The 13,689-nt window shown below is 37.1% G+C and overlaps 1 protein-coding gene across 10 annotated transcripts in view; it reads left to right on the forward strand.

Annotated features, from left to right (window-relative positions):
* Positions 1–13,689, forward strand: part of JAK2 (Janus kinase 2) — a 96,859-nt gene that overhangs the window by 67,077 nt on the left and 16,093 nt on the right. For all 10 annotated transcript variants that reach the window (XM_080638548.1, XM_080638550.1, XM_080638549.1 and 7 more), the window contains 11 exons: positions 549–735; positions 2,129–2,256; positions 2,732–2,866; positions 3,730–3,817; positions 4,630–4,757; positions 5,972–6,110; positions 6,661–6,812; positions 7,819–7,969; positions 8,479–8,615; positions 11,220–11,409; positions 12,333–12,457. In XM_080638548.1, coding sequence (XP_080494674.1) covers positions 549–735; positions 2,129–2,256; positions 2,732–2,866; positions 3,730–3,817; positions 4,630–4,757; positions 5,972–6,110; positions 6,661–6,812; positions 7,819–7,969; positions 8,479–8,615; positions 11,220–11,409; positions 12,333–12,457 — 1,560 coding nt within the window. The remainder of the gene's footprint in view (positions 1–548; positions 736–2,128; positions 2,257–2,731; positions 2,867–3,729; positions 3,818–4,629; positions 4,758–5,971; positions 6,111–6,660; positions 6,813–7,818; positions 7,970–8,478; positions 8,616–11,219; positions 11,410–12,332; positions 12,458–13,689) is intronic.

The raw sequence follows: 13,689 nt of genomic DNA on the forward strand, positions 1-13,689 counted from the left end.
TGGAAGCGCTGTTAAGAGCTCCTCTTGTTTAAAAATGTTTAGTGGTATCTTTTCAAGGCTCATTGTAAAAATAACTCAGTGCATATTGAAAATATGTGCTGGAAACAAATTGCTTACAAGTATAATGTAGATGACAGAAAACAAGAAATACATCTGAGGTCTATAATGCTTGCCAGAAGGACATAGAGTATGAATATCTGGGCTGTTACTTCCAGCAAAATTTTGTTTTGATATTACCTCATGTAAGGGTGAAGAAGCTATCATTGCTAGCTCTGAAGGATTTTTCCTAGGATTTGTTATCTGTTTTCTCAGCCCCATCTTTGCACATTTCGTAACATTTTTCTTAACATAAATAGGCTAATTCCAGTGATGGGAGTAGAATCATGTTTTCTCAGAATCAGTATTATGTAGTGAGAACAAAATAACAAATTATAGTAATATTTTGCTGAAGCATTCTTTCTTTAGTTAGCAGAGTACTACACATTTAAATAAGCTTTCGAATACTGAATATTGATTGATTTTGTTTCTAATGGAAATAATCTCTGCAGCGAGAGAATACCACTGATTACAAGCACTGCTTAATTACGAAGAATGAGAATGGAGAATATAATCTTAGTGGAACCAAGAGAAGTTTCAGTAATCTTAAAGATCTGTTGACCTGTTACCAGACAGAAACTGTCCGTTCAGACAGTATAATTTTCCAGTTTGTCAAATGCTGTCCTCCAAAACCAAAAGGTAAGAGATCATTTGTAATCAATTTTCTAAGATTTAAAAATAAATTAAAACTAAATGATTCTCAGGTGGGTAGATAGATAGGTTTGTATGGGGTTTTTTAAATTTTGCTGACCTATTTGTTCATCATAGTTTTCAGTTCTACTGTCTGCCAGATTTTACTTTGTTATAAGATGGTATTCCAGAAAGAATCAGGATAGCCAGTTTCATCAATTAGAAGGAAAACTGGTTTCTTAATTGCAGTGGATTGTGTATAGCAGCATTTCTTCTTCAGTAATGTGTTTTCATGCCTTGAGAAGGAAACACTTACTTAATATATAATTTCTTTCTGAGGACAGTTTATAAGCAGTGGAACCAACAATGCCAGTGATTTTCTTGTTGATAGCTGAATTATACAAAGGCTGCACTGTGTTTTCAACTCCTTTTTAAGATGAAAATTACGTATGGGCTAGAGCTCCTGTTTTAGTAGTGGCTTTTTCTTTAATGCAAAAAAAAGGTTTTCGACTAGCTTTGATTTTCATACTGTCTTTATTTATGAATTCTAGTAGCATCTGCCCTTTTTGCTTATTATTAGTAGTACTATTTACGTTAATATAGTCTTTGTCTCTATCCAAGTTCTTATTGATGAAAAACGTGAGAAAACAGACTGTTTGATATCACTTTTCTCTCTCTCAAATTTGATTGAAATTAGCCAATAGACTAAAATGCTTAGAAAAGATTTGACAAGTAAATACATATGCACATTACAGAGGATAATAGTGTAGCCATATTTCCATCAAAACCAAAAGTATATATGCATCAGAATTTTAAATTACTGCATAAATATGATTGCACGTGCATGCACGCATATACCCACAAATATGTGTCTATTGGCTTTAGTTTACTAACAGACCTGCTTTACTTCATGAAGAAGATCACTCAAGGAATAAGTACTCTGGCAGGCGTAAGGCAATGAGAATCAATAAAGTACTCCCAGGGCAAAAATATGTAAAAGCTTTAAAGAGGCATCAGAAAGGTGGGCACATCTGAAACTTTGTAATATGAAAGAACGTGACTTACCTCCACTTTTTTTATCTCATATTGTTATTACAAATACAGCAGAGGTTAAAATATGAAAGGAGGAAGGAATGATTTCAGAATGTTTGTCAAAAGTAGGTGTATTTAAGAAACTTAAAATAGCTACATGAACCTGCATGCTTTTGCAGACTAGAAAAAATCAGACTTTAAATTTGTTTAATGAAATATGGTGTGGCTTTTTGAATAAACTGATTTCAGTGTGATATCTTTTTTGTTGCATTAACAGCTTCTCATTAATAAACCTTCTGAAATAATATTGGCTTAGTTTTATGTTTTATAAATTTACTTTGGTTTCCTTCTCCTCACCCTCTTCTCCCAGATAAATCAAATCTCCTAGTCTTCAGAAGCAATAGTGTTGCTGAGGTACCTTCATCACCTACACTACAGAGACACAATAATGTCAACCAGATGGTTTTTCACAAAATCCGGAATGAGGACTTGATATTCGTAAGTCCATTAGTTACTTCTTCCACTGGTAGGTCTAATGCACCCTAAGTTTTAAAAAACTCAGTGTAAGTTTGAAAGAGCCTTATCTGAGCTAGAAGATTTACTGAGCTAGGAGATTTTACTGTAATCTTCCTTTAGTTAAAATTGTGAGAGAAAATATTTTATTTTCCCTCCCTTTAATTTTCCATTAGTTTCCTTTACTTCTGGGGATGTCTAAATACGTCTTTAACAGAACTTCTTCCTCTCTGATTCTTGCAACAAGTTATTTCCTGAGATCATTGTTGTCAGTAAAAAGTAAGCAAAGATTTAAGCCATTTCTCATGTAGTTGCTTCCTTGTCCTCTCAGTTTGAATCTAAAGGTGTGCTAGCTGTAAAGATTTGCGTATGCATTATTTAGGGTGTTTGGTTAAGAGATCTTCTGTGAAACAGACAGATTTCTAATTTTTTTCCTGTCTGGTTTCTACCTTTCTTTTAGGAGGAGAGTCTTGGACAGGGAACATTTACAAAGATTTTCAAAGGTATAAGGAAAGAAGTGGGAGACTATGGCCAGCTCCATCAAACTGAAGTTCTTTTAAAGGTTCTGGATAAAGTGCATAGAAACTACTCTGAGGTTGGTATGATTGTTGGCTGCTGTGTAATGCTATGCTAAGCAATACTGTTCTTACAATAAGTGAGTATTTTTTATATGAGAAAGGGTTATATGTTGAACCAAGCAGTGTAGACATACACTCTGGACAGTTGAAAACAATAAATAAACTACAATGCATTGTAATTTTAATAAGCTGGGTAATATATTCTAAAGGTAAGTGAAAACCAGTTGTCAAAAAGAGCAAGAGTACAGAAATGCAAATAAATTTCCTGAAGGAAAATGTGCTAATTTTGATCTTGTTTTGTTGGGTGAATAATCAGTACACAAGCAAACGCAGTTGGAGATGGCACTAAGGAGAGTTAAAAAAATGGCTAAAGAAATAAAAGCATTGAAACCTTTTTGACAGGGTTAGGTAAGGTCTGGTAGTAGTGGATGAATGATAGAATACTTCTTGTCTTTTAACTTAATAATGTGCTATGAAGAAATAAATTGGAAACTGCATAGTGCATTATGAAAAACTGAACTGGAAACTGAATAGTGTGTCATGAGTTTGTCTACAGTTTAATTAGTTAACTGAAATGGAATAGAAGATTCCTTTTAAAATGTTGAGATATACCTGCCTGTAGAAAAAGAGATTGCTAACCTCTCTGAAATGTGGATTATCAGTTATTTAAAAAAAAAAAACAAACAACAAAACAAAACAGACAACCCTAAACCAACCACAAACATAAAATATATTACAGAGGGTCTGTGCGGTGAGATGGAAGATAAAATGTTTGAAAAAATGCACATGGCTTTAATAAACTACTAGAAGTTATGTGATTTTGGGTGGGGGTGTTTCCACTGATAATTTATTCTCTCTAAATCTCTCTCCTTCCTCAAAGTCCTTTTTTGAGGCGGCAAGTATGATGAGCCAGCTTTCTTACAAACATTTGGTGTTAAACTATGGAGTCTGCGTATGTGGAGAAGAGAGTAAGTAAAAAATAATTAATTCTTTTTTGTATTAATTTTTTACAGCTGTCATCAGACTTTGTCTTTGGTTTGGGATAAAAGGAGGGGAAAAGAAACAAAACAACTTGTCACACCAGCTGGATACCCAATACATATTCACATTGCATTATTAGTCTTGGTGTCAGAACTAACTAGTACGGTGATAAAGAAAACCGAGAAACTGTGTAAATACAGTCTGTGTGAATAGTAACCTCTGTAAATTACTCACAATCATATCTGCTCCATCTGAAAATCTCACTTTTGGAAAGTTTTGACCAAGAACTTACTACACCAGTTTCTTTGCAAAAACACCCATGAGTGTTTTCTCTAGTTTATTTATTGTACCATGCACAGGGACTGCATGTAAAATTTCAGGTAGATAAGTATATAATTAAAAAATATATCTAAATATGGATATGGTTACTTATTTCTCTCTCTATTACAATTGACCTCTATAGACAGTTCCATTTGTGAAGGCAAGAGAATTGTTAGTTTGGCAAGGCACAGTTACTAAGAAATAGGAAGAGAGGCTTACTGTTATTTTTTCTGTGGCTTACACACTTCATGTACAGATTTGATGAAAATTGCTTCACATAATTATAAATAGAAGTTTGCAGCCTGTAAAACAGATGCTTGTGGCAATTCTCAGATGTCATATATCTTCTAATTTATAGTTAGTTCACCAACAAGGTATCAAAGAAAAAGATGGATAATACTAGAGTAATGAATCTATCCTGAAATTCCTTTATTTATTCTTAGTTTTTATTGTTACTCTTTTTACTATTTTAAATCAGACATCCTTGTACAAGAATATGTAAAGTTTGGATCCTTGGACACTTACTTGAAAAAGAACAAAAATGTTATCAATATCTTGTGGAAGCTGGAAGTAGCCAAACAGTTGGCATTAGCCATGCATTTTCTGGTAAGTAGTTTATTCTTCAGTTTTGTTAATGGCTGAATTCAAGTGTTTCAGGCTAAGAAATAAAGAATAGCTGAGCTATTGCCCTACTTCTTGAAACTCTGGAGGGTATTTTAAAACAGGCTGGCTGTATACCATATAGCCAAGGACGGATCTTTGTTATCTTGCACAGAGTGTGATTGGATTTCCCATTAATTTTTAATGTTTGAGCATGAAATAAAAACACATTTCCAGTAAAAATTCTTTTTCTTTTTTCCAGGGATCAGTCCTTCCTGCTTTTCCCACCTCAGCTCACAATGTTGAACCATAACTGTTTCCTGGTAGTGTTAGTAGTTAACCACTGGGTGGTGGGGAAAACATTGTGCTGCTCAGACTGCAACATCTTTTTGTGCATTAGGTCCCAACCTTACAGTCAGTTTAGTTTGACAAAAAGGCTATTATTCAAGACAGAATATGTGATTATATGAATCTTCCCTTTAATAGGGTTTAAATATTCAGTTAGAATCATAGAATCATAGAGTAGTTCGAGTTGGAAAGGACCTTAAGATCATCTAGTTCCAGCCCCCCTCCCATGGGCAGGGACACTTCCACTGAACCATGTCACCCAAGGCTCTGTCCAGTCTGGCCTTGAACACCGCCAGGGATGGAACATTCACAAATTCCTTGGGCAGCCCATTCCAGTGCCTCACCACCCTTACAGTAAAGAACTTCTTCCTTATATCCAGTCTAAACTTCCCCTGTTTCAGTTTTAACCCGTTACCCCTTGTCCTTTCACTACAATCTGTAATGCAGAGTCCCTCTCCCGCATCCCTGTGGGCCCCCTGCAGATACTGGAAGGCTGCTATGAGGTCTCCACACAGCCTTCTCTTCTCCAGGCTGAACAGCCCCAGCTTAGATTTATTAGTTCTTAGATTTATTAAGATTTATTAGTTCTTAGATTTATTTTAAATGGATCATACTGATGGGTCAGTATCCTTCTGAGTTACCATATGTCAAATGGTTTTAAACCAGAAACTTCAGGTAGATAATTAAAGTGAATGGAAATTGGCTAGAAACTAACTGAGAAAAACTGATGAAATGTCTGAGATTTGATCAGCTTAATCTGTGGTCATTGTTTTGTTTCCTGATGTTTCCACCATGCTGTAAAATGCTGGTTCAAATACCTCTTCAACCGTAAGATTTTTTTAAGTATGTAAAGGATGCTTTTCTGTTCATAGGAGGATAAAGGCCTTGTTCATGGGAATGTCTGTGCAAAAAACATCTTGCTTATCAGAGAGGAAGACAGGAAGTCTGGAAATCTTCCATTTATAAAACTAAGTGATCCTGGCATCAGTATTACAGTCTTGCCAAGAGATAGTAAGTCTTCGTGTCAGCTTTCTTGTTTAATGCTTTTAACTTGAAAAATAAGTTTGGGGTGGATTTATTTTTCTGACCACCGTCTCAGGTACTTCTGTTACAAAAAGTTCCTTCATCCATATGTCGTTTTGAAGTAATCTCTGCAGTCCTAGTCAGCAGTTTTGATGTATCTTCTTTATCAACAAATAGCTACAGGAAATAAAGCCACAGTTCTCTATTGTGTGAGGTCTCAGTAATACTGGGGGAAATGCAGAAGTTGAATCAAAAATAATGTAAATGACATTAAAGCAGTTTTATAACATTAGGCTTATTTTACAATGAAACTAATGGTCTTCCATTCTCATTCATAAATACTATTTTTGCACGTATTCTGTAGTTTGGGGTATTTAAATTATATTTAGAAACAAAAACTTGTAAAGTTGTTAGAAGCACATTACAGAATGATATACCTAAGTATTCTGAAGTCATTTTAATGAAATCAAATGTGTTAGAAAATTTTCTGGTTATATTATTCATCTTAACATGATGTTTCCTTTGCATGATTGCGCAGTTCTTCTTGAGAGGATACCATGGGTACCACCTGAATGCATTGAGAATCCCAAACAATTAAGCCTGGCCACAGACAAATGGAGCTTTGGTACTACTTTGTGGGAAATCTGTAGTGGAGGAGACAAACCTCTGAGTGCATTGGATTCTTCAAGAGTAAGCATTACTGAGTCTGCAGTCGTAACAGTCCTTTGAACACTTCTAATTTAAAGCATTTGCTGTTGTAACTATGTCAGCTTGTAAAATGTTTTACCGCAATAGGAAAAGAACACTCTTACTGGTAGTTAATCATCAGAAGTGATGACTGAGGTTTGTTTTTATGCCGCTTGTTCTTATTTTCATGGGGACAAAGTACAGTGTTGCCAGTATTACCTTGTTCATGTTTCTGTTGCTTTGTTACAACAGCATATGACTTCAGACAAAAAGTATTCCCAGCAATGTACATGGATTTTAATTAGCATTGTTCTAGTAATTTAACATCTTAGAGTATTTAAGACTCTGTGTGTTGGAGAAAATTCTACTGTTTTTAGCTAAACCAGAAATGTTGACTTTATTTCAGCTAGGGGCAGGGCATGGAGGGGAAACACATTCCATAAAAGTATTCTTTCTTACGTATTTACTTCCTCAGTTGAAAGCAAAAAGATTATTGCCTTTACTGCACTACAAAAATATTTGTAGTATTATATTTATAAATGGCTGTTACCTTCTCAGAAAGCTTGTTCTGATTTCTCAGGTGTTGTAATCAGCTCTTACAGTAAGCTCCAAGGTCTACCTAGACCTAATTTATAGATATCTAGGTATTTCAGAAGTTGCCCTCTTCTCCTCTACTAATACACATTCTTTAATAGTACTCAGAATGCCTTTTACAGCTGGAGGAGCTCAGCCAGCTCACAGGTGGATAGAATTTTCTAATGGATCTATCCCATTGAGGTTTTATGAAATCACCAGTAAAAGAGACACCATCTTTCTCAGTATCATTCTCTATTTGCTCATCTTTCACCAATAACTGACTTGGAATTTCTGAACTAATTACTCCAAATTATGCCGCATTGCTGTATGGTCATCCTTGGCTTTTCACATAAATTGGTCAGATGTACATCTAATGAGATAATAAGTCTAGCTTGAGAGCTGTATCTTTCGCCTTTTATCTTTTTAATTCCAGAAACTACAGTTTTATGAAGATAGGCACCAGCTTCCTGCCCCCAACTGGACAGAACTAGCAAACCTTATAAACAACTGTATGGATTATGAGCCAGATTTCAGGCCTTCATTTAGGGCAATTATACGTGACTTGAATAGTTTGTTCACTCCAGGTGAGTCCGTGCTACAAGAATATGCTAGACAAAAAGAACCCTGCTTCCCATTGGTTCATTTTTGTGTGGTGCCTGTCCCAAGCATTCTAGTCTCTGAACCAAGTTTATTATGCTTCTGACTGTCTTTTTTCTGTTTATAAAATAAATACGTTGGGTTGGTTTTTTTTTTTTTTTTCAAAATGGAAGATGCATGTTATTACAAGCTTATTTCTGCCCTCTGCAGCAGTGGAATTGTTGCATAATAGTTGCTAAATTTGAAATGCAATAGGCCTGCAAAAAGAGAAAATTGGGAAATTCAAGCAGGACTTGCTGTGAGTTAAGACAAGTCATTTGGCTTTTTTGTAATTCATCTTTGACTGCAAATTACTATGTAGACATTTGTTATTAATACTCTACTGAGCTTGAGGTATGCCAGGCAAAGGTATAACATGCAAAGGTTATAATGTTTCTTCATCTCCTGTGTCTCTCCTGTTCCCTTTCTGTCTTCCCTTCTTCCTCCTGTCACTCAGATTATGAGCTTTTAACAGAAAGTGATATGTTGCCAAATATGAGAATTGGAGCACTTGGATTTTCTGGTGCTTTTGAAGATCGTGACCCAACACAATTTGAAGAGAGACATCTTAAGTTTTTACAGCAACTTGGCAAGGTAGGATATTTTGAAATTCTCTAATTGCCTAGGAAAGAACTGTCTTTTTACCGTGACCCCATATATATTATTTACATTGAAACCTTTGCTACAGAAATCAATAATTTCAGTCACATCTGACCACAACATACAGTTCTTGAAAGGAGGTTGTAGTGAGGTGGGGGTTGGTCTCTTCTCCCAAGTAACAAGTAATAGAACAAGAGGTAACAGCCTCAAGCTGCACAAGGGAAGGTTTAGATTGGATATTAGGAAAAACTTCTTCACAGAGAGGGTGATCAGGCATTGGAACAGGCTGCCCAGGGAAGGGGAGGAATCACCTCCCTGGAAGTGTTTAAAAACCATGTGTATGTGGTGATACGGTTTAGTGTTGGTCTTGGCAGTCCTGGGGTAATGGTTGCTCTTGATGATATTGAAGGTCTTAAAAAGTCTTCCAGCCTAGCTGATTTTACGATTCCTTTTAGATCTTTTTCATTTTCACATTATCATTAGCTAGAACAAGGATGGGTGGTGTCTACAATGAATCAAGTCATACTGAAAGGCTGAAATCTTTTTCAGTAATGCAGAGCCGCATGTGATGGATTTTTATTTCTTTTTTAAATAAAGAATATTTTTCAATTTCAAAAGGCTCCAGAACAGTCTTGCGTAGAACTGGTGGAGTTCAGGGGTTTTCATGCATCTGTATTCAGGGAAGTGTGAATACGCAGTCCCTAAATTCAGTAATGTTTTTGAGATATATGTAGGCCTTGAATGTTTTAGGTGTTAGAAATCTGCATTTGGTTACTACTTTTGCAAGTCATTGCAGCCTGCCTGTGTGATGCCTAGAGAGATGACCAGGTGCAGGTGGTAGATCTTCACCAAGTACCATTTTCTCAGAGTGGCTCCTTGCTGGTTTATGGTTTTTACTGTCATGATAGCTATATACTCCTTTGACTTCAGCTACTAGTGAAAGCAAGCATGAAGGTGAAGTGGCAGAGCTACTTGTGTTTGCAGATGGTTTGGTTTTAACTGTAAATGGTAGTGTAGCATAGGGTGAGGAACAGAGTGGTAGGTGATGACTGCACAAAGGAAGATGGAAAAAAACACAGAATCATCATAGAATAGTTTGGGTTGGAAGAGACCATACAATCATCTTGTTCCAACCCCCCTGCTGCAGGCAGGGACAGCTTCCATTGGACCAGGTTGCTCAAAGACTCATACAGCCTGGCCTTGAACACTTCCAAGGATGAAGCAGCCACAACTTCTCTGGGCAACTTGTTCCAGTGTTGCACCATCCTTATAGTGAAGAACTTCTTCCTAATTCCTAATCTAAATCTTTCTTCTTTCAGTTTAAAGCCATTCCCCCTTGTCACTACAGGCCCTTGTAAATGCAAGTCCTTCTCCAGCTTTCTTGTCGGCCTCCTTTAGGTACTGGAAGACTATTAGCTTGTCTTCATAGCAGAAGTGCTACAGCCTCTGATCATCTTTCTGGCCTCCTCTGGACTCACTTGAGTAGGTCCACATCCTTCTTGTGCTGGCCACACTTCTTTTGATGCAGCCCAGCATATGGTTGGCTTTCTGGGCTGCAGGTGCACACTAGGCTTCCCATCAACAAACACCCCCAAGTCCTTCTCCTCAGGGCTGCTCTCAATCCAGTCTCTGCCCAGCCTATAGTTGTGCCTGGGATTGCTCTGACCCACATTCAGGACCTTGCACTTGGCCTTGTTGAACTTCATGAAGTTGGCACTGGCCACCTCTCCAGCCTGTCCAGGTCCCTCTGGATGACATCCCTTCCCTCCAGCATGTAGACTGCTCCACACAGCTTGGTATAATCAGCAAATTTGCTGTGGGTGCATTGGTCCCACTGTCCATGTTGCCAACAAAGATGTTGAACAGCACCAGTCCCAGTACTGGCCCCTGAGGAGCACTACTTTTTACCAGTCTCCACTCGCACTCTTTGAGTGGGAGCATCCAGCCAGTTCCTCATCACCAAGTCAACCTGTGAAATCCATGCCTCTCCAATTTAGAGACAAGGATGTTATGAGGGACATCAAATGCACAAGTCCAGGTAGATTACATCAGTCATTCTTCCCTTATCCACTAATGCCATGGCCTCATCATAGAAGGCCACCAAATTTGTCAAGCATGATTTGCCATTAGTGAAGCCATGTTGGCTGTCACCAATCACCCCCTTATTGACATAAACAAAGAAAAGGAAAAAGGTAGGACATTGAAACAAATGAGGGAAGAACCACCAAGAACTGGGGGAGAGTTAAGAGCTGAGAGGAACCTAAATGAAGAGATTTTTGCAGGTGCAGCAGAAGTAGTGTGCCAGCTAACGATTTGGAAGTGCAAATGGAAATCTGTGAAGAATGGAGAAGAAATAAATGGACCTCAACCCCCTTGTTCCCTTCCATGTTGTTCACTTCCTTTCATTGAACATGTTTCTTAACAGGAGTATTACCTGTGATCTATATTCCTTTCTGTCAGGGAGGTTTTATGACATTTCACGTAATTAGTTGTGGTCACCTGAATGCTCATCCAGTGAGCACTGAGGCAGCATGCACAAGCACTAAGACTAAGAAAGTGGACTTGTTTTTAATTCAAGTATTTCCATTTGTGATCTAGGGAAATTTCGGCAGTGTTGAGATGTGCCGCTATGACCCACTGCAGGATAATACTGGGGAGGTGGTGGCTGTGAAGAAGCTGCAACATAGCACAGAAGAGCACCTTAGGGACTTTGAAAGAGAAATTGAAATTCTTAAATCTCTGCAGCATGATAACATTGTTAAATACAAAGGAGTATGCTACAGTGCAGGTATGTGCTATATTAAATACACCTTCAGGCCTACACGCTTAAGTATCCATACTGAGAAATTCAGAGAGGCAAGTGTTTATGGAAGTCACTAACTTGTCATAACTTTACCAAGACTTAGAGGGTACAAATCAAAGTAGTGACTGTTGTGTACTACTACTCAGTACAAGATGGACATTTTATTCAGTCAGCTCATTGCATTATTTGATTGATTTAGAGAAAGTATGTTTTTGACTAATTACCCAGTTTCTTTATCTTAGAGTGAAAGTTGTCCTAGAAAATAATTTAAGGTTAAGCAGGGAAAATGCAACCATTTTGTAACTGTTCTTGTTTTTTACTCCATGTAATGTCCTGGAGTGGATATGACCAATTCTTCTACAGTCTATATGGTAAAAGACTAGACAAAAAGTTTTAGAAGCAGATGTGTTTGGGTAAATTGTTGATGCTGTTGAAGTTGATGAATGAAAGCCTGGGTTCTGCCCAGGCTCTTGATGTAAAAATTAAAATCTTGGGTTAAGAATCAGACTAAGTTTTTAAAGATGGTGTAATTGCTGACCAGTTGATGTCAGTTGCCATTCTGAGTTTCATCTCAGCAATGAGGAGGAATTACATAAACACAGACACACATGTGTCACTTATGCTTTGCTTTAGCAAGAGTAGCTAAAGTATTGATTAAACTTTCTTGATTAGTGACGTGGTGTATATCAAGCATATCCCAATTATTGTGTTTAAGTAACTGTCATTTCCTGAACAAGTACAGTTAACTAATGCATGAAAGATTGCATTGTGATGTACATATAATAAATTATTTTTTGGTATTAAGACTATTTTCTATTTTATTCATAGACATTTGTAAATGTATTTTCAAACTTGTCATTGGAAAATAACAGGAAAATAAAGTGTATTTTTTGTTGTTGTTTTAAAAGGTCGTAGGAATCTAAGATTAATTATGGAATATTTACCATATGGAAGTTTACGAGATTATCTGCAGAAACACAAGGAGAGGCTGGACCACAAGAAGCTTTTGCTGTATGCATCTCAGATATGCAAGGTAGGAAATTTCAGATGACTGACATTTTTCAGCAAATTTTTATCTTTTTGGCCTTGTCTTATTTGTCTCAAAACAACCTTGGTGTATCTTTTATATCATTGTTGGGCTACTAGTACCACGTAACCCTAAAAAAAGTAGCAGTGTATATTCCTGTACTCAAAAACTGGACAAACTTCTGAGTATCTTAATACAGGATGCCAAGACTGGCCTATCTGCTGACTAAGGAAGAATATACTTCATTTATTTCTGTTTATTTCATTGTTTGCTTAGCTTATATTTTGCCCAGAAGAATTAAAGCCTATTTTCTCCCTAGCGAGAGGTGAAATAAAGTTTTGCAGGAGTTAATATACTCATCCAGGCAAACTCTTCATGACATAGTATAACTGATTTTTCAGAACTTGGACATTCAGCTGTAAAACCACTATAACAGCATATGTTTAAGAAATTTTCTTTAAACTATAAATAATACTTGCTTATTTAGCAGGAAGAGCAAAGATACATGATTTGTGTATGAAGAAAGGCCGTTGAAGCGCTCAGAGCTGTAATAAATTATTTGCTAGTCTCATTGGTTGGTACTGAAGATCCTTAAAATTGTGAAAAGGTGGGCAAACACCTGATCTTTATTGTGATATCTTATTTCCTCAGAAAGAGGACTTAATGGCCATCCTAGTATTACTCTGTTATTTTTCTCTAGATACAAGAAACTACAGACACTTTAGATTTCATTCCATGTTCAGTTGTTTGGGGAAAGAAAAACAAAGTGGGGAAGCAGGGGAAAGAGAGAAAAGGCAGCAGGGGGAAGATACCCACACCCTCAAGGCATGTACCAGAAATATTTTTAAATTCCTTTCCCCAGTCCCCACATCAAAGACATGGAAACAGTAGCTGACTTAAAATTAATGAGTATTCTTCAGTGTGTGTAGCCCACAGATATTCTGATGTCTGGTAATTCTGCTGTGCAACATTCGGAGCAGAAGCTTTCCTTCTGCAGATCTGCAGAAAAGGCCTGACAACAGTCAGGCAGCAGAGTCTTTGCCAGAGCTGAGATCTTCTCCAGGAATTCAGACTTCCTATGAAGTGAACAAAGCTTGATAATTCCCTGCTGGAAACTGGACTGATTCAGTAAACATTTTGGCTACTGAACCTGGGGCATGTACAGAAGGCTGCCACAGGCACCTTCAGCAGCTGATCTCACCTATTCATGTGTTTCACTGAAGCAAGGCTGGATGGGT

Source organism: Psittacula echo (assembly GCF_963264785.1).
Source record: "Psittacula echo genome assembly, chromosome: Z".
NCBI classification, from domain to species: Eukaryota; Metazoa; Chordata; class Aves; order Psittaciformes; family Psittacidae; genus Psittacula; species Psittacula echo.